The sequence below is a fragment of the Lithobates pipiens genome, unplaced genomic scaffold (genome assembly GCF_037356315.1).
Source record: "Lithobates pipiens isolate NorthernLeopardFrog02 unplaced genomic scaffold, aLitPip1_a1.2 Scaffold_24, whole genome shotgun sequence".
In the NCBI taxonomy this organism is placed as follows: Eukaryota; Metazoa; Chordata; class Amphibia; order Anura; family Ranidae; genus Lithobates; species Lithobates pipiens.
The window spans coordinates 18,628,421-18,656,049 of record NW_027507786.1 but is presented as its reverse complement, the minus strand read 5'-3'; the positions used below and the strand labels follow the sequence as shown (position 1 = coordinate 18,656,049).

General features: G+C 47.6%; 1 protein-coding gene across 3 annotated transcripts in view; it reads right to left on the bottom strand.

Annotated features, from left to right (window-relative positions):
- SCUBE2 (signal peptide, CUB domain and EGF like domain containing 2) overlaps positions 1 to 27,629 on the bottom strand; it is a 156,650-nt gene that overhangs the window by 101,639 nt on the left and 27,382 nt on the right. For all 3 annotated transcript variants that reach the window (XM_077453647.1, XM_077453648.1, XM_077453649.1), the window contains exons 2-4: positions 23,190 to 23,312; positions 21,251 to 21,376; positions 15,566 to 15,700 (exon numbers count right to left, since the gene is read on the bottom strand). In XM_077453647.1, the coding sequence (XP_077309773.1) occupies positions 15,566 to 15,700; positions 21,251 to 21,376; positions 23,190 to 23,312 (384 nt within the window). The remainder of the gene's footprint in view (positions 1 to 15,565; positions 15,701 to 21,250; positions 21,377 to 23,189; positions 23,313 to 27,629) is intronic.

Sequence of the window (27,629 nt, the reverse complement as noted above, 5' to 3'; positions counted from 1 at the left end):
GCACCAATTTTGGAAGGAAGCCAATTAACCACCAAAGACAGTACGAGAGGAAACCGGAGTACCCGGAGGAAACCCACGCAGGCACAGGGAGAACATGCAAACTCCAGGCAGGTAGTGTCATGGTTGGGATTTGAACCAGCGACCCTTTATACTGCTAGGTGAGAGTGCTAACCACTACACCACTGTGCTGCCCATCTTCTGTTAGAGTCATTGAATAATGCGTGGTTCTTTGGTGGCATTAAGGGCCACGCACGAGGCCCTGCACATAATGTAAGTTGACCACCTCTAATCTAAGCATTCCCCATTTTCTCTACAATTAAAAGAAAAACTGACTTTTCATCCACGTTCAGCCCTCAGTTATAAGGTATCGGCATTGTTCTGTTCTGTTCCAAGCCGAACCAGCAAAGCGTCTTCACAATATTTCCGGTAAAGCGGAGGTCGGGCGGTTTCGTGTGTCTCGGTGATATTTATCCAGTAAAATCCACAAAGCCGAAATCCAGCTGAACTCCCACAGCCTCACCTGCCTGGCCTCCCTGGGCCTCATTTCCTCTCCTCCAGCCAGGTCCATCCGTCTCAATCTCAGCCTCTAAATTACACTTAATGTGGCCTTTTCATCATCCACCCAGGTGACCTCTGACCCCTCGAGGCCCTGAAGCAAATTGCCAGTCAAGGTTCCTTGTAATCGGATCCAAATCCCCCTCATTTGAAGGGTTACACTGCTCAATGGTGCGTGCAAATACATTACGCTGCCATAATATTATCGGAACAAAAACAAACCCCCCTCCCCCCCATCATAATATGACCCCGCAATCTAACACCAAACCAGCCCCCCCCCCCCCCCAACCTTAACTGCACTCTTCCTGTTCATGATAAACCAAGAGGAATTACAACCCTCCATATTTCACCAACACGGGCAACGCTGAAAGAGGAGAAACAAAAAGTTTTCAAAAGTAAAAGCAAAAACTAAAAAAAAAAAAAAAATAAGTAAAGTGGGGCTTAAACCTTAAAAACAATGTGACCATCCGGGCCCAACTTACCGAGATTGGTTTATAAAGGAATCCATACATAAAAGATGGTCCCATAATGGCAATTCTGACCATTTTGGATCATAAGGGACCAAAAAGAGTCTAAAGCATGGATAGGCAACCTAAGGCATGCAAGGTAACGGAGGAGCCTCCCGTGGACTCCTGCTCCCTAGAGCTCACAAGGCTGCTAATTACAAACCCTGGCTCCTTGTCCCACCTGCCTCCATGACATTTCAGATAGTCCATCCTGACATCACTGGGATTTGTCCAGCCCTGTACTACACTGCAGATCGGCGGGCAACGGGTCTAGATCATGGAGGACCAATAAAAAAAACATCTAAAGAGGCATAGGCAACCTAAGGCATGCAAACCAGGGTGGGTATACAATATCGTTTGCAGTGGAACCCAGAAGATTGTCCTGTATCACACTCCAACAAGCCCACTGAAAGAGCCTACCCCTGCTCCCTACAAATACTGAGTCTAAAGCATGGATAGGCAACCTAAGGCATGCAAGCCAGGGAAGACATACAATATAATTTCCAGTGGAACCCATGTGCTTTGACCAGCCCAATGGAGGAGCCTCCCGTGGACTCCTGCTCCATACAAATACTGAGAGCTCACTGGGCTGTTAGTTACAAGGCCTGGCCCAATGGCCCACCTACTTCCAAGACATCACTGACATTCAGGTTCCTGCCCCTGCCCTCCTCCCTGTACCAGTGTTGGCCCACCTGCAACTGCTGGTGTCATTATTTAGGAAGCTCAAGAGTCCTCACCTCTGATGCAAGCAGTGGGCTGGCTTTTGGAAGGAGTTATGCAAATATCAAAATGCCTTCATGGGTGGGTGCCAGTCTGGAGTAATTCCTTGGTCCAGAATGGGGCCTTGATCCCCTGTACCTCACCATGTAATACACCTCTTTTTCCTGTCAAGAAGAAAACACCTAAGGGAGAACCTGACAGATACAGGATGGTGCAGGATCTGCGAGCAATTAACGAAGGCACAGTGTTGGACACCCCAATTGTGCCAAATCCACATACCTTATTATCAGCTGTACCTCCAATGGCTGAGTACTTCACTGTGGTGGACCTGGCAAATGCATTCTTCAGTGTCCACCCTCACCCCTCCTGCTGGTATCTTTTGCATTCACCCACGAAAAGACAGCAACATACCTAAACAGTTATGCCAGAAGGGGCACAGAACTCTCCAAGCTAGTTTGCAAATGCTACGGCTATCATCCTTGACACATAACAAGAGGATCACCTGGAAGTGATTCTCCTCCAATATGTTGATGACCTTCTCCACTGTGCAGCTGACTTACCCACTGTTGAAGTCACCTCAGAAAGCCAGTTGGGCTATCTTGCCACACAGGGTTGTGAAGCCTCAAAGCCCAAATTGGAGTGGTGCTCAACATCTGTAATTGTTCTTGGACACCGTCTTGTCCCATGGGACAAGACACCTCACTGAAGACAGGGTGTAAGCAATCTGACATCCCACTGCCACAAGGCCAGAAGCCCCTTCATTCCTTCCTTGGACTAATTTCGTATTGCAGAGCATGGATTCCAGAAGGCTCCCTACTGATGCAAGCTTTGTATGATGCCCTGAAATCAGACCCCTTCCAGATGTTTCCTGAAGCAATATCCAACTTTGAGGCCTTCAAGCACACCATGTCTGGCGCTAGGGCTCCCAGACTACGACAAAACGTTCAAGCCCTTTGTATCCGAACATCTGGGACATGCTACAGGTGTACTCGCCCAATCACACGGCATCTGCCTACGCCCTATAGGATATTATTCCTGTCGGCTGGATGCGATAGCAAGAGGAGGCCCATCGTGTCTGCGAGCTGTCTTTGCTGCACAAGCCTTGTTTGACAAAACTTTGGACTTTGGCTCTCGGACTCTGCCTCGTTCTGCTTGCTCCCATGACGTTGCTCCCATACTCCACCAAGATCCAGCCGAAACATCTGTCCATTGCCAGACACTTGAGACTCCTGTGTTTCTACCTTCTAGACAGCATTACTCTATTACGTTGTCAAACACCGAAACCTACCACCCTACTTCCACTTCTCGAGGGGGGTAAGGAGGAGGAGTCGAGTCTTGACTTGTCACCCCATAACTGCATCGAACGAATGCGGCTGGAAACCACGCATCTCCATCTCCCCACCGTGAGTGAAATACCCCTGCAGGATCCAGGTCACCACTGAAAACTCGGTTCTCCAAACTGAAACCTTACCGCCGGTGATGTCTGCACAGGTGGCAGAGCTGCAAGCACTTACTACAGCATGTAAATTGGCAGAGGGAAAAAGAGCCAACATTCATACGGACTCAAGATATGCTTTCAGCGTTGCCCATGATTTTGGTGTTATCTGGAAGGACAGAGGGTTCCTGATGGCTGCAGGAACAACTGTGAAACAGCTCAGCCATCAAGGACTTGGACGCCCTGCTTCTCCCAACCCAAGTGACTATTCTAAAGTAAAGCACACGACAAACTAAACTCGAAGGAAGCTCGAGGCAATCTAGCCGATTCAGCTGCCAAACAGACAGGCAGTGGTCCACGGGAAGTGGACAGCAGGGTGGTAGAAGAAGACCACCCTGTGCTTATCCTACAGACTCTCCCAGTGGACAGAGTTTATCTGAAATAATTACAGGAAGCAGCAAGTCCGGATGAGAAGGAAAGCTGGAAAACGGAGAGGAGGAACTCTCAGAGATGGACTATTCCAGTGCAGCAAGAAGCCTTGTCTACCCAGGAGTATGTACCCAGCCATGGTGCAATGGGGAAATGGAGCTGCCCACTTGACAAAGACTCTTATGAACTTATGAGTTACTCCATTGACCAACAACTTCTGCAGATCATGCACTATCTGCAACAAATGTAACCCAGAATGTACAGAAAAGGCACAGAAGAAGCACCTGGCAAAAGCTCTATACCCCTTCCAGAGGATACAAATTGATCACTCCCAAATGCCAAAGGAGTGACAGATTCGAATACGCCCCCTAGTGGAGGTGGACATGACTGCCAGGACCACAGCTAAGGAACTACTGAGTGAGATAGTATGTAGATTTGAGGTCCCAGAGGTGATAGAGAGCGATCAGGCCCAGCCTTCACAGCAACCCTTACAAAAGATTAGGGCAGCACTGGGGGTTCAGTTGGCTCTACACACCCCTTACCACCCTCAAAGTAGCGGGAAGGTAGAAAGGATGAAAGGGACACTAGAAAAACAGGATGTTGAAGATGGCCCAAAAGACTAACATGAGTCGGCCAGACAGTTTGCCCATTGCCCTGTTCAGTGTCAGACACACACCCCGGGGGAAATATGCCCTATCCCCTTATAAAATTTAGTTTGGTTCAGCCCCCAGACTTGGCTGTTACTTTCCACAACAGTTACAGTTGCAATCTGATGTGTTGACTAATTATGTAACTGCATTATCACGAGAATTAACCCAAATGCATGTCCAGGTGTTTTCTTCCATTCCAGATCCTGAATTAGATACAGGAACACACCAACTACTGCCTGGAGATTGGGGGCTGGTAAAGAAATTTGTGAGACAACATTCTCTTGAACCCAGATATGATGGTCCATTCCAAGTTTTGCTGACCACAGCCACCTCAGTGGAATTGGCCGGGAAGAATACCTGAATACACGCCTCCCACTGCAAGAAAGCTCCACCCCCGAGGACAAGATCCCGCCCACTTCATGACGACCATGCTGCATATCCTTTTCCTGTTTGGTCTAGGGGGGAGGCTCAGGAGGTGGTCATCACAAAAAATTATAACATAATTACATTTTGGTACAACTCTTCAGGTATACATGTGACCACCTTTACCTTTGATTACTGTGACATAGTACCTTGTCCGTTTGACTCTTTCATGGCAATGCCATTGGTACAGTGACATCCCTGATGGTAAGGATATATATGTGTGTTTTACAGACAGTTACTGGGGCCAGAATTGTGGTTCCTGGGAGGGACAGTGGGTTGGAACATAGGACCAGATTAGAGGGTATCTAGACCGGTGAATGTGCCCTTGAAAAGGTGATTATGCCCCTCCATATCCTAGCAGAAGATACCCCTGATACATACACTGACCCAGCACACAGTCAGAGGAGGAAGCAAGCAGCTCTCTCCGGAAGCTTTGACCCTCATGTGTACATAGATGCTATAGGGGTCCCAAGGGGGGTCCCTGATGAATTCAAAGCCAGGGCATTGCTGGCCAGTTACCCCCCCACTTCCTACATGACATTCCAGAACCGGATGGCCTTAGACATGCTGTTAGCTGAGAAAGGAGGTGTCTGTAAAAATAGAAAAAACGGGAACCTGTTGCACCTACATTCCTGATAATACCGGCCCAAATGGTAAAGTAACTTTAGCTATAAAGAAATGAGAAGATTTGTCATTGGAGTTGAAGAAGAACTCCGGTATTACAGACCCATGGGATCAATATTTTAGCTGGATGAGTGGGTGGCAGAAGGTGCTCGCCCAGATAGGGGTAACGGTACTAATAATCCTGGTTCTTTTACCCCCCCGATTGTATGCTGTATTCTACCTTTCGTAAAGAAGTTAATGAGCAAGGCTGTAGACAACAGCCCACCTACATTTCTCCACCAAGAAGAAGAGGACCCTCTTATGATGGAGGGTGACAAACCCTTCACTCCTCTACAGTCACTCCCTGTCCAAAATCTCACAATCCTATAGGGTTATAGGGGTAGATAGCACCTGATTGCCCTTCTCCAGCTGTATCGAGGGGGGTAGTGAACTAGTTGCTGCCCAACTCTATATACAGCTTAAAAAGAGTTGCTGAGGAGAATGGGCCAGGTGAGTAGGACCTTTTAGATGAGGGACAGAAGAAAATAGCCATTTTAGGGGGGACTGTTAAGGAATCCAATGTACATAATGATAATCAGAAAATGTCTATTTGCTTATGTGTATACATGTTCCCATGCTCCTTACTTATTATTTAGCATACAGATTGACCCTGTTCTGTTCGGAGCCAAGATGGCGTCTATACCCTACATCCCCCGCATTAAAAGAATGCATTTGAGATAACAGAACCAGCTTCAACCAAACTTCAAGCATCAAGTTTCTTCATTTCTCTTGTATTGTAACCAATAAGATGTACCAATTAGACTGACATAGTAATGACGTATCTTTCTGTATAAAATATAAACACCGCCCACCAATAAATCAGTATTTAGAAGTAGCCGAGCTGAACATGTCTCAGAGAGTGTTTACTTCTAATGTGCTGCACATTTATACTTTTTAATTAGGAATAGCAGCAGATAACCAAGAACTAATTTATAGTTCTCATCCATCACACTACACTGCAGATTGGCGGGCAACGGGTCTAGATCATGGAGGACCAATAAAAAACATCTAAAGAGGCATAGGCAACCTAAGGCATGCAAACCAGGGTGGGTATACAATATCGTTTGCGGTGGAACCCAGAAGATTGTCCTGTAAAGCCCCATACACACGAGAGGACTTATGTCCGACAGACTTCCGAAGGAGTTCCGTCGGAGTTCTGCTGGAATTCCGACGGAGTTCTGACAGACTTTTCGGCTGAGCGGACTTGGCCACACACAATCACACTAAACTCCGACGGATTCGAACGTGATGACGTACGACTGGATTCGAATAAGGAAGTTCATAGCCAGTAGCCAATAGCTGCCCTAGCATCGGTTTTAGTCCGTCGGAATAGCATACACAAGAGCGAATTTTTCGAAGGGACCGGGTCCGGCGGAGTTCCTTCGGAAAAATTTGAAGCATGTTCCATATTCTAAAGTCCTTCGGACTTTGGCGAGTCAAAAGTCCGTTGCAGCCCACACACGATCGAATAGTCTGACGGACTCAGTCCGTCGGACTTTGGATGTTGAAAAGTCCGGTCGTGTGTACGGGGCTTAACACACTCCAACAAGCCTACTGGAAGATCATCCTGTGTACCCCTGCTCCCTACAAATACTGAGTCTAAAGCATGGATAGGCAACCTAAGGCATGCAAGGTAACGGAGGAGCCTCCCGTGGACTCCTGCTCCCTAGAGCTCACAAGGCTGCTAATTACAAACCCTGGCTCCTTGTCCCACCTGCCTCCATGACATTTCAGATAGTCCATCCTGACATCACTGGGATTTGTCCAGCCCTGTACTACACTGCAGATCGGCGGGCAACGGGTCTAGATCATGGAGGACCAAAAAAAAAAACATCTAAAAAGAGGCATAGGCAACCTAAGGCATGCAAACCAGGGTGGGTATACAATATCGTTTGCAGTGGAACCCAGAAGATTGTCCTGTATCACACTCCAACAAGCCCACTGAAAGAGCCTACCCCTGCTCCCTACAAATACTGAGTCTAAAGCATGGATAGGCAACCTAAGGCATGCAAGCCAGGGAAGACATACAATATAATTTCCAGTGGAACCCATGTGCTTTGACCAGCCCAATGGAGGAGCCTCCCGTGGACTCCTGCTCCATACAAATACTGAGAGCTCACTGGGCTGTTAGTTACAAGGCCTGGCCCAATGGCCCACCTACTTCCAAGACATCACTGACATTCAGGTTCCTGCCCCTGCCCTCCTCCCTGTACCAGTGTTGGCCCACCTGCAACTGCTGGTGTCATTATTTAGGAAGCTCAAGAGTCCTCACCTCTGATGCAAGCAGTGGGCTGGCTTTTGGAAGGAGTTATGCAAATATCAAAATGCCTTCATGGGTGGGTGCCAGTCTGGAGTAATTAGTGTTGCTAGGCAGGCCTTGATATTGCCCACATGTGGTGCTGACCCTCCTTATTAAAAGAACTGAAATTCAATGAATGAAGGGGTAGGTCAGGGACAGCAAGCAGTGTCATAGCATGGATTGCCATTGCGCAGGTCCATCCTCAGTTGCATGAACCAGCGCTCTGCCACACACTCACTCCCCTCAACTCGGACCTAGAATCATCCAGCCATACTCACCCACACAGCCCAAGAGGGAGAGAGGGAGGGAGAAAGGAAGGAGGACCGGAATGAGAGTGCACATTGACCAATCTCCTCCCGCCTCTTACCATAAATCCTTACTCATTTTGCGCTTGTAAGAAATTTGCATCTAGCACAACCATGCTACGCCACTGGAGGAAAGGGCTAGTAGAGGGCTCTGACATGCTGCAGATTCAAATGCACACTGTCAGAAGCTCACAGTGTGCAGTGACATCAGAAGAAGCTATTTCAGTCCAGGAGAGGAGTCGGTACAACCATGCAAGGCCAAAGTATATCTAAACACAAGAATGAGTACCAAATATCCAGAGTTTTGTCCCGGTACGTGGGGTGGGGGGGGGGGAGACTTTTACAGAGAAATCTGTGATCATAAAGGCCGCTAATCTTGTGTTTGTTTTTCTGTTCTTTTGTCAAGCAGTGCCTGGAGATTTCCAGTCTGTTTTGTCTACAGAGCTGACATTATCGCATTGCTGTGGCTTTGGTGAACATCTGATCCTGGGATTCTCAACACTTTTTCTTGTTTGTTCCGACATTTTTCCCACAAACGTCACCTCCAAAACCAGCATGCTTCAAGTGTATGACACCTGACCAATCAACGCCTCTATATGGTTCCTTTTGGTCTCTTAGATCTCCCATTGGAAGCATTTTGTTACATTTGCAAAAAAAAATTAAAATGTATCTGTTAATCCTGCCAGAAATCTTTTCAGCTGATAACTTCCTACTCGCTATACTGCACTCTTCTTAGTTACATTGTTTCCAGATAAAGCAACCCACACATTAATCATTTTTTATTTCTGTTTAACCAGAGGGGTGGAGAACCCTATGAAGGAGGAGTGGACAACTTTGGCGGAGGACCCCCCAAAAGAAGGTATTGGACCAATCTGTACAATATCATTGCACAGAGCACGTAAGTATACAAAAAAATTAAAAATAAAATAAAAATGTGTATATATATATATATATATATATATATATATATATATATATATATATATATATATATATATATATATATATATATATATATATATATATATATATATATATATTATTTATTTATTTTTTTTATATTATTTTTTTTTTAATAGCCTTTAAGATCACTTTAAATATAAAGATATAATTACATCAGGTTGAAAAAAAAAAAAAAGACATAAGTCCATCTAATTCAACCAATAGAAAAATAATGAATAAATAACTAGAAAACCTCCATCTCCAGAAAATTCTACCCACAGGAAAGCAAACAATAATATGAAAAAAACAATATAAAAGATTATACATTGCAGATTGGTGGTCAATGGGTCCAGATGACTGTTTTAGAACATGGAGGAGCAAAAAAGTCTGAAACAGGGGTAGGCAACCTAGGCCAACCTAGCCAGGGTGGGTATGCAATACCATTTGCAGTGGAACCCAGAAGATTGTCATTTGGCACGCGTGCACACTCCGACTAACCCACTGGAGGAGCATCCCATGGACCCTGGCTCCCTACAAATACAGAGAGCTCACTAGGCTGGTAATTACAAAGCCTGGTCCCATGGAGCACCTACTTCTAAAACATAACCGACGTTCAGGTTCTGGCTCTCCTTCTCGTACTAGTGTTGGCCCAATGTCATGTAATTTGAAATTCAGGAGCCAGTCTGTCCAATCCAGGAACCAGCAGGATTTTTGGGGCACCAGCTCCATTGACAGCAACTAGGAAAAACTCAAAAGTTAGGCGCTGGCTATAATTTTCAAGGAGCATCATTGCAGATACTACATTGCAGATCGGTGGTCAATGGGTCCAGGTGACTGTTTTAGATCATGGAGGATCAAAAAAAGTCTAAAACAAAAAGGAATGTAGCCTAAGGAATGCAAACTAGTTTGAGTATGCAATATCATTTGCGGGTTGAATCCAGAAGATTGTCATTTGGCACGGGTGCACCCTCCAATGGGCCCACTGGAGGAGCCTCCAGTGGACTACGACTCACTATAAATACTGAGAGGTCAATAGGCTGTTAATTACAAAGCCTGGCTTCATGGTCCACCTACTTCCATGACATTTTAAAAATACATCACTGATGTTCCAGTTCCGGCCCTACTCCCTCATACTAGACTTGGCCCACTTATGACTGCAGATGGCATTTGGAATTCAGGAGCCAGTCTGTCTAATCCCGGAACCAACAGAAACTTTTGGGGGGCACCAGCTCCATTGACAGCAACTAGGAAAACCTCAAAAGTCAGGCGCTGACTATAATTTTCAAGGAACATCCTGGGATTTGTCCAGCCCTCTACTACATTGCAGATCGGTGGTCAATGGGTCCAGATGACTGTTTCAGATCATGGAGAACCAAAAGGGTCTAAAACAGGGGTAGGCAACTTATGGCATGCAAACCAGGGCGAGTATGCAATATAATTTGCGGTTGAACCCAGGAGATTGTCATTTGGCACAGGCGCACCCTCAAACGAGCCCACTGGAGGAGCCCCCGGTGGACCACGACTCCCTATATATACTGAGAGGTCAATAGGCTGTTAATTACAAAGCCTGGCTTCACGGTCCACCTTCTTCCATGGCATTTTAAAAAGACATCACTGATGTTCCAGTTCCGGCCCACCTCCTCGTACTAGCATTGTCATTTGGAATTAAGGAGCCAGTCTGTCCAATCCAGGAACCAGCAGAAACTTTTGGGGAGCACCAGCTCCATTGACAGCAAAAACCTCAAAAGTCAGGTGCCGACTATAATTTTTACGGAGAATCCTGGGATTTGTCAAGCTCTGTACTACATTGCAGATCGGTGGTCAATGGGTCCAGATGACTGTTTTAGATCATGGAGAACCAAAAGGGTCTAAAACAGGGGTAGGCAACCTAAGGCATGCAAGCCAGGGTGGGCATGCAATATCATCTACGGTAGAACCCAGAAGATTTGTGATGTGGCACGCATGAACCCAGAAGATTTGTGATGTGGCACGCATGAACCCAGAAGATTTGTGATGTGGCACCCATGAACCCAGAAGATTTGTGATGTGGCACCCATGAACCCAGAAGATTTGTGATGTGGCACCCATGAACCCAGAAGATTTGTGATGTGGCACCCATAAACCCAGAAGATTTGTGATGTGGCACCCATGAACCCAGAAGATTTGTGATGTGGCACGCATGAACCCAGAAGATTTGTGATGTGGCACGCATGAACCCAGAAGATTTGTGATGTGGCACGCATGAACCCAGAAGATTTGTGATGTGGCACGCATGAACCCAGAAGATTTGTGATGTGGCACGCATGAACCCAGAAGATTTGTGATGTGGCACCCATGAACCCAGAAGATTTGTGATGTGGCACGCATGAACCCAGAAGATTTGTGATGTGGCACGCATGAACCCAGAAGATTTGTGATGTGGCACGCATGAACCCAGAAGATTGTGATGTGGCACGCATGAACCCAGAAGATTGTGATGTGGCACGCATGAACCCAGAAGATTTGTGATGTGGCACGCATGAACCCAGAAGATTGTGATGTGGCACGCATGAACCCAGAAGATTTGTGATGTGGCACGCATGAACCCAGAAGATTTGTGATGTGGCACGCATGAACCCAGAAGATTGTGATGTGGCACGCATGAACCCAGAAGATTGTGATGTGGCACGCATGAACCCAGAAGATTGTGATGTGGCATGCATGAACCCTCCAACAAGCCCACTGGAGGAGCCTCCTGTGGACCCCGGCTCCCTACAAATACTGAGAGCTCACTAGGCTATTACAAAGCCTGGCCCATCTACCTCTATGAAATTTTAGAAAGACCCTCCTGACAAAACTGACATTCAGGTTCCGCCCTCCTCCCTGTACCAGTGTTGGCCCACTTGGGGGCCCCAGCTCCTTTGACAACTAGGGAAAACCTCAAAAGTTAGGTGCTGGCTATAATTTTTAAGGCACATCCTGGGATTTGTTCAGCTCTGTACTACATTGTAGATCAGTGGGTAATGGGTCCTGATGACTGTTGTAGATCATGGAGAACCAAAAATATCTAACACCGGGGAGGGCAACCTAAGGCATGCAAGCCAAGGTAGGTATGTAATATCATTTGCGGTGGAACCTAGAAGACTGTCATGTGGCATATGCGCACACCCTCCAACGAGCCCACTGGAAGAGCCTGCCGTGGACCCCGGCTCCCTGCAAACACTGAGAACTCAATAGGCTGGTAATTACAAAGCCTGCCCCATGGCCCACCTACTTCTATGACATTTTATAAAGACATCAGTGATGTTCAGGTTCCAGCCTTCCTCCCTCTACCAATGTTGACCCACTTGCGACTGTAGGGGTCATTTGGAATTCAGGAGTCAGTCTATCCAATCCAGGAACCAGTAGAATGTTTTGGGGCACCAGCTCCACTGACGGCAACTACGGACGGGCGCTGGCTATAATTATTGGGGCGCATCCTATTTGTCCAGCCCTGTACTACATTGCAGATCAGTGGTCAATGGATCCAGATGACGCACATTACGACACTTCAAGTTAACCACAAAAAGTTGGTAAACATGGCTAAAAAATACAAGAGAAGCCTCACAAATGTGAGCGTGCCTTAAAAACAACACAGCTTTGTCAGCTGGGCCGCTGTTGTGGTGCAGCGGAGGGGCGCCTAATCATCTTAACGAGCCTAAAAGATCTGCGTGGCGTGAAAAGAGAAAGGTGTTCCGTGAATTTCAATCACATCTTAATTAGCCACTTAGCACGAATGGAGCGCCTTTGACACCGAGGCTCCAGAGTCCCGTCCCCCCCCCCCACCAACCCCCCGTTCGGTAAACAATGGACCTGAGGTCGCTCCCATTGCCATTCTTCTGCCCAGCTGGCTTTTTGATCCTTTTTTTTTCCCACAGTGAGAACTTCACACAAAACAAAAACTCCCGAATACCCGCAAACGCAAAAGACATAAAAGGAACGCGGGCCATCCCGCTGTCAATCACGAGGACAGGAGAGAGAGAGAGGGGAGGGGAGGGGAGGGGGGAGGGGGAAATCACAAATTAGCCTCATTAACGCCACCGCTCCCGTGACACGGCCAAGCTTGCCAGAGTAATGTGATCTATCGGCTCGCCGAGGAGCATTCAGCGAATTAACTGTTTCGTTTTTCGGTTGGCAAAATAAAAAAAAATAAAAAAAAAACGATTTCTTTGGGCGCAGTCAGGCTTGCGGGGGAAGGGGGCCTCTCACTAGCAGGTAGCGCGATGAAGTTCACTGAACACGCATAAAACAAGCAATTGGTGAAAGGCGAATGGATGAGGGGGAACGCATTCAACGACACCTTATTTACCAGGAGAATGAATAGACGGCTCAATACATTTCAGACGAATGTTCGCACCAAATATCCAACTTTTTTTTTTTTTTTTTATTGAAAGAGGATGAGAGGCAGGTCAGATTTTGGAGTTTGTCCCAGAGAAGGCAGCGGAAAAGAACAGCCGGGGGGTCTCGTCTTCTTTAAAAAGTACATTAAATAAGTAAATCCGACACGTATTTTTTCATTTTGAGAAATGTAGAGGAAGGTTAAAGAAGAACCCGGGATAATAATATCTAAATTCATCGGTCACGTGTCTTCTTTTTGAATCTCGTGAGCTTTGTGTATTTCTACCATATCTGTGCAGTAATCCAGTCTGAGGCTTCCTTCAATAAAGACCGCCCACTGCTGCGCTCTCTCTTTGTGCAGGGGGACTGGTCTCGTCTCCGCCCCCTCTCTGTAGTTTTCTGTGGGCAGGCTGTAGTGGGTGGAGTCTGCTGGGCCCCTCCCATAGCTCTGTTCTCGACTTGTGTAGGGCAACCAGTCTGGTCTCTGCCCCCTGTAGTTTTCTATAGGCAGCCTGTAGTGCGTGGAGCCTGCTGGCTCCTCCCACAGCTCTCTTTTCTTTCCTTGTGTAGGGGGACTGGTCTTGTCGCCGCCCTCTCCTGTAGTTTTATGTGGGCAGCCTGTAGTGGGTGGAGTCTGCTGAGCCCCTCCCACAGCACTGCTCTCTCTTTGCTTGTGCAGGGTGACCGGTCTTGTCTCCGCCCACTCCTGTCATTTCCGGCAGGCTGTAGTGGGTGGAGCCTGCTGGGCTCCTCCCAAAGCTCTTCTTTCTCTCCTTCTGCAGGGTGACTGGTCTCGTCTCCGCCCTCTCCTGTCGTTTTCTGCAGGCAGCCTGTAGTGGGTGGAGTCTGCTGGGCCCCTCCCACAGCTCTGCTCCTTCTCCTAGTGCAGGGTGACTGGTCTTGTCTCCGCCCCCTCATGTAGTTTTCTGCAGGCAGCCTGTAGTGGGTGGAGCTTGCTGGGCCCCTCCCACAGCTCTGCTCCTTCTGCTAGTGCAGGGTGGCTGGTCTTGTCTCCGCCCCCTCATGTCGTTTTCTACAGGCAACCTGTAGTTGGTGGAGCTTGCTGAGCCCCTCCCACAGCTCTGCTCCTTCTAGTGAAGGGTGGCTGGTCTTGTCTCCGCCCCCTCATGTCGTTTTCTACAGGCAACCTGTAGTTGGTGGAGCTTGCTGAGCCCCTCCCACAGCTCTGCTCCTTCTAGTGCAGGGTGGCTGGTCTTGTCTCCGCCCCCTCATGTCGTTTTCTACAGGTAACCTGTAGTTGGTGGAGCTTGCTGGGCCCCTCCCACAGCTCTGCTCCTTCTAGTGCAGGGTGACTAGTCTTGTCTCCGCCCCCTCATGTAGTTTTCTGCAGGCAGCCTGTAGTGGTTGGAGCTTGCTGGGCCCCTCCCACAGCTCTGCTCCTTCTCCTAGTGCAGGGTGACTGGTCTTGTCTCCGCCCCCTCATGTAGTTTTCTGCAGGCAGCCTGTAGTGGGTGGAGCTTGCTGGACCCCTCCCACAGCTCTGCTCTCTCTCTCTTTCTCCTAGTGCAGGGTGACTGGTCTTGTCTCCGCCCCCTCATGTAGTTTTCTGCAGGCAGCCTGTAGTGGGTGGAGCTTGCTGGACCCCTCCCACAGCTCTGCTCTCTCTCTCTTTCTCCTTGTGAAGGGTGACTGGTCTTGTCTCCGCCCCCTCCTGCAGGTTTTCTACCCCAACCCAAAAATATATAGCAGGTCATCCTGCCTTAATTTAAACTTGCCCTAAAACCCGGTGTGACTGGGGAAGGGGACGTCCGACAGCTCTTTGCAGAATGGCGGCTCTACATTCTAAGTTTTAATACAATCTATTAAGGAATTAAATAAAACCACTTTTTTTTTTCTGTTTTAAAAAATGTTACTATTTGCCTTTTTATTTTGTAAAAAAAAAAAATAAAGATTTATAAATCTTTTCAATAAAAGCCTCCCACAAGGACGGTTAGCCTAAGTTTCCACTATTGCAACCTGAAAGTCACACAACTGCTGCGATTTTGATGCGACTTGAAGCAAGGCCTGCGTATTCTTGAGATCTATGGACCGCAAGTCGCATCAAAGTCGGACCAAAGTAGTTCAGGGACTACTTTGAAGTCGCACAAATATGATCGGTACTCATTGGAAATCATGGGGTACGACTTCTCATGCGACTTTGCAGTCCCACGTCGCAGGACAAGTCACACAAGTGGAAACAGAGCCTAACTCAGACAACGCCATGTAGGGCCTGTTGGCGGCTTCTTCTATTTTCCCACCTATGAGATTCCTTCCCCTCTTACCTTCAGTGCGATGTATACACGTGTGCTGGTTATCGCTGAGGAAGAAGCCATCTTTACAGCGGCATTCGTAGCTTCCCAAAGTGTTTACACACGTCTGCTGACACCCCCCATTGTTCGAAAGGCACTCATTCACATCTGCGAAAGAAAAGTCGTACCATTAGAGTGTAAGCTCCTCGGGTTCACAAACTAAAAAGACTGGCTCAGTGTTCTCTGTACAGCACTGTAGTATATGTTTGAGCTATATAAACGTATGATAATAGTGTGCGACTGTGGGGGAGGGGACATTAGAGTGTAAGCTCCTCTGTACAGAGACTGATGTGACTGTGGGGGGAGGGGACATTAGAGTGTAAGCTCCTCTGTACAGAGACTGATGTGACTGTGGGGGGGAGGGGACATTAGAGTGTAAGCTCCTCTGTACAGAGACTGATGTGACTGTGGGGGGGAGGGGACATTAGAGTGTAAGCTCCTCTGTACAGAGACTGATGTGACTGTGGGGGGAGGGGACATTAGAGTGTAAGCTCCTCTGTACAGAGACTGATGTGACTGTGGGGGAGGGGACATTAGAGTGTAAGCTCCTCTGTACAGAGACTGATGTGACTGTGGGGGAGAGGGCATTAGAGTGTAAGCTCTTCTGTACAGAGACTGATGTGACTGTGGGGGGAAGGGGACATTAGAGTGTAAGTTCCTCTGGTACAGAGACTGATGTGACTGTGGGGGAGGGGACATTAGAGTGTAAGCTCCTCTGTACAGAGACTGATGTGACTGTGGGGGAGAGGGCATTAGAGTGTAAGCTCTTCTGTACAGAGACTGATGTGACTGTGGGGGGAAGGGGACATTAGAGTGTAAGTTCCTCTGGTACAGAGACTGATGTGACTGTGGGGGGGGGGGGCATTAGAGTGTAAGCTCCTCTGTACAGAGACTGATGTGACTGTGGGGGAGGGGGCATTAGAGTGTAAGCTCCTCTGTACAGAGACTGATGTGACTGTGGGGGAGGGGACATTAGAGTGTAAGCTCCTCTGTACAGAGACTGATGTGACTGTGGGGGGGGGGGGGGGGCATTAGAGTTTAAGCTCCTCTGTACAGAGACTGATGTGATTGGCTCAGTGATCTCTGTACAGTGCTACAGTATATGTCAGAGCTATATAAAATGTATAGTAATAATAATAATAATAGTGTCTTACTGTGGGGGACATTAGAGTGTAAGCTCCTCTGGTACAGAGCCTGATGTGACTAGCTCAGTGTTCTCTGTACAGCACTGTGGTATATGTCAGGGCAGAAAGCTTTATCAATATTCAAAATTGCAAATTAATCAACAAATGTTTCATTTTTCCCCCCAATATGTAGCTTTGATAATAAATATGTAAAAAATAAATTTTTTTAACAATAGACGTCACATGGAACAGTTGCGTTTCTTCAAGGCATCAGCTGACTGATGTTTAAAGTGGTTGTATACCCCCAATGCAGAAGTTGTACCTATAGGTAAGCCTATAGGTACTGTAAATATCTCCTAAAACGTGCGCCGTTTAGATGTCATCCTCCATGCAGTTCCTTCGCCAGCAAGGGCCGTGACTGACGGCTCCCGCGAGCGTGCGCAGGAGTGACGTCACGTGACTTTGGCCAAGTCACAGAGCCTGAGTCCGCGGCCCCCCAGAAGGAAGAGGGGTGAAGATGGATGCGCCCACCAGCGGGGACAGTGCAGGCTTCGTTTGCAGGTAAGTGGCACATCGCATACTAGCCCATTATGCTTTTACTTTTCAGGGGGGAAAAAAAAAAAGAGGAAATAAAAGCCATCAGGGTTTACTTCCCCTTTAAGCTCATGTAACAAAGTACAGCACTGATAAGAGTCAAAGACCCCATATCCAGTAACAGTGCCCCACAGTGAAAGAGTTAATTTCACCCTTAAAAGTATAATGTATAAGCAGCAAAGGGGTAATTGCCTCTAAACTAGTGCTGGAAAGTGAAGGGGTTAACACTAACTATTGCCAATTCCTACAATCTACAAACTAGCAATGGGGATAAAGCTCTGTATATAAGTTACCTGCCAGGAAGGGGTTAATTATTATTATTATACAGAATTTATATAACGCCAACCGTTTACTTGGTGTTTTACAATATAAAAGGGAGACAATACAGTTACAATACAATAAAATACTAGAGGGTTAAGAAGAGGGCCCCGCTCAGAAGAGCTTACAATCTAATAGGGTGGGTTAATGATCCCAGTAAAAAAACACAGAATGTAATGGGTTAAGTGTTTCCCTTTAATGCTATATACCCCCAGTGATGGGTTTATTAGTCCCCTTCAAATACACTGTAAGCATTGTAGGGGTTAATTTTCCCCCTTATGTAACAGCAGTGAAGGAGTTAATTGCATCTGTTCTGCAGCCAGTAAATGAGAAAATTCAACAAATTATTAGAGCAAAACTCCAAATCTCCCACAATTACAGAACTCAACCTGAAATGAAACAATGTTGCAAAACATATAATACAAAACATCATAATAAAGTGCTACAAAATAAAAACAGTCACTTTGTGTGCTTCACAAAATGAGCAAATTACAACACTTAGAGCCCGTTCACACTGAGGCCGCACGGCTTGCAGCGCGACTGCCTCAGGCGTCCGGGATCCGACTTTAGCGGCGGCTTGTGAAATGACTTCTGTATAGAAGTCAATGCAAGTCGCCCCAAAAGTCGTACAGGAACCTTTTTCTAAGTCACGGTTCCATTGCATAGAGCGGGACGCGACTTGTCAGGCAGCTAAGTCGCCTGACGGGTCGCCCCTGTGTGAACGGACCCTAAAACAATATGCTGGCAAGGAAAGGGTTACAGCAAACTATAGAGGAGCTGGGGGGTTAACCCCTTAACCCCTTCCTTACTGGAACATGTCTATAGAGACATGCTCCAGTGAGAAAGGGGTTAATTCCACCTCTATAAGATTCATGTATTAATAGGGTTTAACACCCCCCCCCTTTATAGACGTAAATAGCAGTAGGGAAGGGGTTAACAGCTTCTATAGTGGTATAAAGCAGTAGGAAAGCTGTTAACACCCCCCCTCCCCATCCCCCATAGAGGTATGTATTGGAAGAGAAGGGGTTAACTTCCCCTCTATAGATGAATGTACTGGTAGGGAAGGGGTTAACCCTCTCTACAGTGGTATGTATTGGAAGAGAAGGGGCTAACCCGCCCTCCCCCCCATAGAGGAATGTACTGATAGGGAAGGGGTTAACTCTCCCTTCTATAGAGGAATGTACCGGTAGGGAAGGGGTTAACTCTCCCCTCTATAGAGGAATGTACCGGTAGGGAAGGGGTTAACTCTCCCCTCTATAGAGGAATGTAGCGGTAGGGAAGGGGTTAGCCCCCCTCTATAGAGGAATGTACCGGTAGGGAAGGGGTTAGCCCCCCCTCTATAGAGAAATGTACCGGTAGGGAAGGGGTTAGCCCCCCTCTATAGAGGAATGCACCGGTAGGGAAGGGGATAGCCCCCTCTATAGAGGAATGTACCGGTAGGGAAGGGGATAGCCCCCTCTATAGAGGAATGTACCGGTAGGGAAGGGGTTAGCCCCCCTCTATAGAGGAATGTACCGGTAGGGAAGGGGTTATCCCCCCCTCTATAGAGGAATGTACCGGTAGGGAAGGGGATAGCCCCCTCTATAGAGGAATGTACCGGTAGGGAAGGGGATAGCCCCCTCTATAGAGGAATGTACCGGTAGGGAAGGGGATAGCCCCCTCTATAGAGGAATGTACCGGTAGGGAAGGGGTTATCCCCCCCTCTATAGAGGAATGTACCGGTAGGGAAGGGGTTATCCCCCCTCTATAGAGGGTCTCTAGTGCTTTATTGCTCCTGGCAGTCCCAGTCATTGACCTCCTCATTTAGCAGAGTAAATAGCCCGGCTGTGTCCCCTGTGAATGGCCGGGTGACAATGTGTGACAACAACTCACCCTCATAAAAGCCATTGATTTGCATCTTCAAAGAAGACTGACCTCATCAAACGTTATAATGGAGTGCGCTCAGCTCCTGACAGCCATTTGTCCTCACAGACCTCAAAGACGTCCCCAACCACATCCCAGGGTTCAGCTTCTAGGGGCTTTCTGGCCAGATAAATCACGTGTTGGCTTTCCATATTCCTCCAGAATTTCCAGGTTTACCGACCTACCTACCCTGCGACCTACCTACCCCCTGCCACCTACCTACCCTGCGATGGGTGCAAAGCCAACTGATGGTGTCACCAACCTAAAAGAACTGAAGGGAAATTTCCCCATTGTGGGAGGGGCAGAGACACAAAATGGGGGGGGGGGGGGGGAATCACCATTGTCTGAGGGGCAAAGACACAAGCTACAACAGTGAAATCTCACCATTGTGGAGGGAGGGGCAGGGGCACAAACTATGGTGATTGGGGGGGGGGGCTCATTGTTGTGGGAGGGGCAGAGACGCAAAATATGGGGAGGGGCTCATCATTGTGTGAGGGGCAGAGACACAAACTACTGGAGGTAATCTCACCATTGTGGGAGGGGCAGAGACACAAACTATGGGGGGGCCTCATCGTTGTGGGAGGGGCAGAGAAAAACTACTGGAGGTAATCTCACCATTGTGGGAGGGGCAGAGACACAAACTACTGCAAAAAAATCTCCCCATTGTGGGAGGGGCAGAGACACAAACTACTGCAAAAAAATCTCCCCATTGTGGGAGGAGCAGAGACACAAACTACTGAAAAAAATCGAATCATTGTGGGAGGGGCAGAGACACAAACTACTGCAGGAAATCTCACTATTGTGGGAGGGGCAGAGACACAAACTACTGCAGGAAATCTCCCCATTGTGGGAGGGGCAGAGACACAAACTACTGCAGGAAATCTCCCCATTGTGGAAGGGGCAGAGACACAAACTACTGCCGGAAATATCCCCATTGTGGGAGGGGCAGAGACACAAACTACTGCAGGAAATCTCCCCATTGTGGGAGGGGCAGAGACACAAACTACTGCAGGAAATCTCCCCATTGTGGGAGGGGCAGAGACACAAACTACTGCAGGAAATCTCCCCATTGTGGGAGGGGCAGAGACACAAACTACTGCAGGAAATCTCCCCATTGTGGGAGGGGCAGAGACACAAACTACTGCAGGAAATCTCCCCATTGTGGGAGGGGCAGAGACACAAACTACTGCAGGAAATCTCCTCATTGTGGGAGGGGCAGAGACACAAACTACTGCAGGAAATCCCCCCATTGTGGGAGGGGCAGAGACACAAACTACTGCAGGAAATCCCCCCATTGTGGGAGGGGCAGAGACACAAACTACCGCAGGAAATATCACCATTGTGGGAGGTGCAGAGACACAAACTACTGCAGGAAATCTCCTCATTGTGGGAGGGGCAGAGACACAAACTACTGCAGGAAATCCCCCCATTGTGGGAGGGGCAGAGACACAAACTACTAAGAGAAATCTCACTATTGTGGGAGGGGCAGAGACACAAACTACTGCAGGAAATCCCCCCATTGTGGGAGGGGCAGAGACACAAACTACTAAGAGAAATCTCACTATTGTGGGAGGGGCAGCGACAAAACCACCAGATTAAAAAGAAGAATAAGCTCATAGCTTGTAATAAATGGAAAATGTATCACTCAGAGGAACTAACCATCTGTTACAATGTATATTTCTACTCAAAAGCAAACAAAAAATAGAAAACACAAACTTACCACGGCAGTTGTGGCCGTCGTGTGCCAGCTCGAAGCCGTCGTAGCACGTACATCGGTAGTTCCCGGGGATGTTGGTACATTCGTGGACACAGTCACCATTGTACTCATTATCACATTCATCAATGTCTGCGGGATAAAAGGCAGTGGGCAGTTAGTGTGATGGGTTTATGTCGGCCTTCAGCTCACCGGTGAAATCGCCCGTCCCTCTCTGTTCAGTCTGATTGTCCTGTCAATGGATGTTTTTGTTGCACTCCACATTGAAGTGGCTGCAGAGTGATTTCCATCATGGGGCAGACACTGATTAAAGAGGAAGTAAACCCTGATGGGTTTACTTCCTCTTTTTTTCCCTGCAAAGGTAAAGCATAATGGACTACTATGCATCGCATAGTAGCTCATTATGTGTCACTTACCTGACACAGGAGCCAGCGAAGTCGCCGCTGTTACCTGTAGTCCGCCGCATCCATCTTGGTTGTGGCGTCTCTCGCAGCTCCGACGAATGACAGCGGAGAAGCCGCGATGACGTCACTCCCGCGCATGCGCACGGGAGTCGCGTCTCGGAGCTCCGACGCTGCCATTCGCCGGAGCCGCGATGACGTCACTCCCGCGCATGCGCACGGGAGTAGACAAATTTGGCAAATCCATTCTTGGACTTGCCGCATTTAGTGCGCCTGCGCGCCGCTGTCTACGGCGCATGCGCCGTAGACAGCGGTGCCCATTTTCGGGCAAATATCTCCTAAACCATATAGGTTTAGGAGATATTACTTGGACCTACAGGTAAGCCTTAATCTAGGCTTACCTGTAGGTCAAAGTTGTTTGGAAGGGTTTACTTCCATTTTAATGAGCCGCTCCCCGAGTCCCCAGCAGTGTCTGCTTTCTATATTGCACTTTACTATTCATTCAGTCCTTTGTACTATTACAGTGTATTGTGTATTCTATTACTATACAGACATTTCGTGGTTTTAAATCAACATCTGGCTTTTCAATTAGGCGGCAGCTCCTCTATATACTGGAATAACAAAAATATCAGGAGAAAGGTGCTAAACCCTAAAATGCAGCCTATCCATTAAAGACCAGTGAGATCACTGAGAATGCAGCCTATCCAATCACTAGAGAGCGGTGACATCACTGAGAATGCAGCCTATCCAATCACTAGAGAGTGGTGAAATCACTGAGAATGCAGCCTATCCAATCATTAGAGAGCGGTGACATCACTGGGAATGCAGCCTATCCAATCACTAGAGAGTGGTGACATCACTGAGAATGTAGCCTATCCATTTACTAGAGAGCGGTGACATCACTAGGAATGCAGCCTATCCAATCACTAGAGAGTGGTGACATCACTGAGAATGTAGCCTATCCATTCACTAGAGAGCAATGACATCACTGAAAATACAGCCTATCCAATCACTAGAGAGCGAAGACATCACAGAGAATGTAGCCTATCCATTCACTAGAGAGCAGTGACATCACCGAGAATGTAGCCTATCCATTCACTAGAGAGCAGTGACATCACCGAGAATGCAGCCTATCCATTCACTAGAGAGCAGTGACATCACCGAGAATGCAGCCTATCTATTCACTAGAGAGCGGTGACATCACTAGGAATGCAGCCTATTCATTCACTAGAGAGCGAAGACATCACAGAGAATGTAGCCTATCCAATCACTAGAGAGTGGTGACATCACTGAGAATACAGCCTATCCAATCACTAGAGAGTGGTGACATCACTGAGAATACAGCCTATCCAATCACTAGAGAGCAGTGACATCACTGAGAATGTAGCCTATCCATTCACTAGAGACCGGTGACATCACTGAGAATACAGCCTATCCAATCACTAGAGAGTGGTGACATCACTGAGAATGTAGCCTATCCATTGTGTGCAGCTCACTTGCTCAATGTTCAATAAAGCATCTCAGAAACATAAAAGACGTCTTACCTTCACAGGCTTTGCCATCCCCTTTATATCCAGTTTTACATATACACTTATATGAAGTGGGTGTGTCTTGGCATATGGCGTCGATGTGGCAGTCATCCAATCCCAGCGCACACTCATCAACAGCTGCAAAACACAAAACGTCCTGGTCAGAATCTTGCAAAAACTTCAGATTTTCTTACCATCGATATCCTTCTCTGGTTATTGAGGAATATATTTAAAAAGAATGTTTTTGTGTCCGGAGTTCAGCTTTAAAAATTCAACTCCAGCCAAAGTTTAGAGCAGAGTGAGGAAGACTTCTAGATCCTTTATGTCAGAGGGCGACTCCCCGCAGGGGACACAGACAGTAAAAACCTGGCAGAGGATCTAAATCTTTTCTCAAAGGAAAATAAAAAAAAGTTTGGGTGGGAGGGGCAGAGACACAAACTACTGCAGGGAATCTCCCCATTGTGGGAGGGGCAGAGACACAAACTACTGCAGGGAATCTCCCCATTGTGGGAGGGGCAGAGACACAAACTACTGCAGGGAAATCTCCCCATTGTGGGAGGGGCAGAGACACAAACTACTGCAGGGAATCTCACCATTGTGGGAGGGGCAGAGACACAAACTATTGCTGGAAATCTCATAATTGTGGGAGGGGCAGAGACACAAACTACTGCAGGGAATCTCCAGAGCAGACTGAGCTCATAACTTGTAACAAATGGAATATGTATCACTCAGTGGAACTAACAGTCTTCTCTCTTCTCCTATCAGCATGCTTCTTGTCGGCACATGAACCAATTGTTTCCTTGTGCTGCTTCACCTTCTCCTAGTCTGAACTCTGCTGTCAGAGACTGACCTTCTGGTACATACACAGTTTGACTTTAAAAAGTGAGTTTTTGTTGCTGCATTATTACAGAGATGCATTGATTTGTGTCTTTTATATCTGCCCGGAGTTCAGCTACAGTGCCTTGCGAAAGTATTCGGCCCCCTTGAACTTTTCAACCTTTTGCCACATTTCAGGCTTCAAACATAAAGATATAAAATGTTAATTTTTTGTGAAGAATCACCAACAAGTGGGACACAATTGTGAAGTGGAACGAAATCTATTGGATATTTTAAACTTTTTTAGCAAATAAAAAACTGAAAAGTGGTGCGTGCAAAATTATTCGGCCCCCTTTACTTTCAGTGCAGCAAACTCACTCCAGAAGTTCAGCGAGGATCTCTGAATGATCCAATGTTGTCCTAAATGACTGATGGTGATAAATAGAATCCACCTGTGTGTAATCAAGTCTCTGTATAAATGCACCTGCTCTGTGATAGTCTCAGGGTTCTGTTGAAAGCGCAGAGAGCATCATGAAGACCAAGGAACACACCAGGCAGGTCCGTAATACTGTTGTGGAGAAGTTTAAAGCCGGATTTGGATACAAAAAAGATTTCCCAAGCTTTAAACATCCCAAGGAGCACTGTGCAAGCCATCATTTTGAAATGGAAGGAGTATCAGACCACTGCAAATCTACCAAGACCTGGCCGTCCCTCTAAACTTTCAGCTCAGACAAGGAGAAGACTGATCAGAGATGCAGCCAAGAGGCCCATGATCACTCTGGATGAACTGCAGAGAACTACAGCTGAGGTGGGAGAGTCTGTCCATAGGACAACAATCAGTCGTACACTGCACAAATCTGCCCTTTATGGAAGAGTGGCAAGAAGAAAGCCATTTCTCAAAGATATCCATAAAAAGTCTCGTCTAAAGTTTGCCACAAGCCACCTGGGAGACACACCAAACATGTGGAAGAAGGTGCTCTGGTCACATGAAACCAAAATCCAACTTTTTCCCACAATGCAAAACGATATGTTTGGCGTAAAAGCAACACAGCTCATCACCCTCAACACACCATCCCCACTGTCACACATGGTGGTGGCAGCATCATGGTTTGGGCCTGCTTTTCTTCAGCAGGGACAGGGAAGATGGTTAAAATTGAGGGGAAGATGGATGCAGCCAAATACAGGACCATTCTGGATGAAAACCTGTTGGAGTCTGCAAAAGACCTGAAACTGGGACGGAGATTTATCTTCCAACAAGACAATGATCCCAAACATACAGCAAAATCTACAAAGGAATGGTTCACAAATAAATGTATCCAGGTGTTAGAATGGCCAAGTCAAAGTCCAGACCTGAATCCAATCGAGAATCTGTGGAAAGAGCTGAAAACTGCTGTTCACAAACGCTCTCCATCCAACCTCACTGAGCTCCAGCTGTTTTGCAAGGAAGAATGGGCAAGAATTTCAGTCTCTCTCTCGACTTGCAGCTGTAATCGCAGCAAAAGGCGGCTCTACAAAGTATTAACGCAAGGGGGCCGAATCATTTTGCACGCCCCACTTTTCATTTTTTTATTCGCTAAAAAAGTTTCAAAAATCCAATAGATTTCGTTCCACTTCACAATTGTGTCCCACTTGTTGGTGATTCTTCACAAAAAATTAAAATTTTATATCTTTATGTTTGAAGCCTGAAATGTGGCAAAAGGTTGAAAAGTTCAAGGGGGGTGAATACTTTCACAAGGCACTGTATATTCCATAATGAAATCAGTAGACAGCGGAGAAAAAGACGAAGTCAACGCGGAGAATCAACTGGGATTCAAACCCTTCCCGACTCCATCCAAAACTAAACATAAAAAAAGTTCTGGCTTTAGATACACTTAAAGCGTCCCTCCATCCAATCAGGCATGAATCGTCCCGCCACATTCACCTTGATAAAAAAAAACAAAAAAAATGGCGGCCCGTGTTCTCGGCGCCCCGTCCTGAAATACTGCGCTGACGGCACCCAGTAAATAATGTGCCTGTGGGGAAAAGTCCTGCAGAAAGTTGAACTTGGCCGGTCGGAGATGTGTGGAGTGTTTGTTGGAATTCTGCGCGGCGAGGCGGAATACAGGCTCCTTTGTGGGGATTAGAGAGGAAACGCTTGTTCTCCTTTCACAGAGAAATGTCAGAAAAAAATCATTTGCGACGGAGTCATTTACAGCCGCCATCAGGAGGCCGAGCGCTGAAGTGTCTGAAAGGCCAACTGTACCTACTGCTCGCAGGAACCAATCAAATGTCTGCGACGGCGCGAGAGAGTGAAAGGGAGAATCTCATTGGTAGCTTCTAACTGCCGGATGTCGCCGGTTGTCAAGGAAAACACTGGGAATTTGAACCCTGGATATTTCTGGAAATTAATTCTGGGTTCATAAACATCAGTGCGATACGTCACGGAGCGCGTTACCGTGCGTTTTGTTAAGGCAGACCAATCATTTGATGGGGCTTCAGTAGCAAAAATGTAGTATTTTTGGAAGTACACATTGGTGTTACCCTACAGTGCCTGTCCATCAGCAAGGTGCATTGAGGTACCATTCACCCCCCAAGTCACCCCAATTCCTGCACCTTCAACCCTCAGATCACCCCAATTCCTGCACCTTCACCCCTCAGGTAACCTTGATTCCTGCACCTTCACCACTCAGGTCACCCCGATTCCTCCACCTTCACCCTTCAGGTAACCTTGATTCCTGCACCTCCACCCCTCAGGTCACCCCAATTCTTGCACCTTCACCCCTCAGATCACCCCGATTCCTGCACCTTCACCACTCAGGTCACCCTGATTCCTGCACCTCCACCCCTCAGGTCACCCTGATTCTTGCACCTTCACCCCTCAGATCACCCCAATTCCTGCACCTTCCCCCCTCAGGTCACCCCAATTGCTGCACCTTCACCCCTCAGGTCACCCCAATTGCTGCACCTTCACCCCTCAGGTCACCCCAATTGCTGCACCTTCACCCCTCAGGTCACCCCAATTCCTGCACATTCACCCCTCAGGTCACCCCAATTCCTGCACATTCACCCCTCAGATCACCCCAATTCCTGCACCTTCACCCCTCAGATCACCCCAATTCCTGCACCTTCACCCCTCAGGTCACCCCAATTCCTGCACCTTCACCCCTCAGGTCACCCCAATTCCTGCACCTTCACCCCTCAGGTCACCCCAATTCCTGCACCTTCACCCCTCAGGTCACCCCAATTCCTGCACCTTCACCCCTCAGGTCACCCCAATTCCTGCACCTTCACCCCTCAGGTCACCCCAATTCCTGCACCTTCACCCCTCAGGTCACCCCAATTCCTGCACCTTCACCCCTCAGGTCACCCCAATTCCTTCACCTTCACCCCTCAGATCACCCCAATTCCTGCTCCATCACACCTCAGGTCACCCCAATTCCTTCACCTTCACCCCTCAGATCACCCCAATTCCTGCTCCATCACACCTCAGGGCCCCTAAACTCCTGTACCTTAACACCTAAGCTCTCCCCTAATCTTACACCTTCACACCCTGGATCAGCCCAATGTCTTTAACTTCAGACATCAGGTCACACCAATTTCCTTACCACCAAACCTCGGATCACCCCAGTTCCTGCACCTGAACACCACAGATCAGCCCAA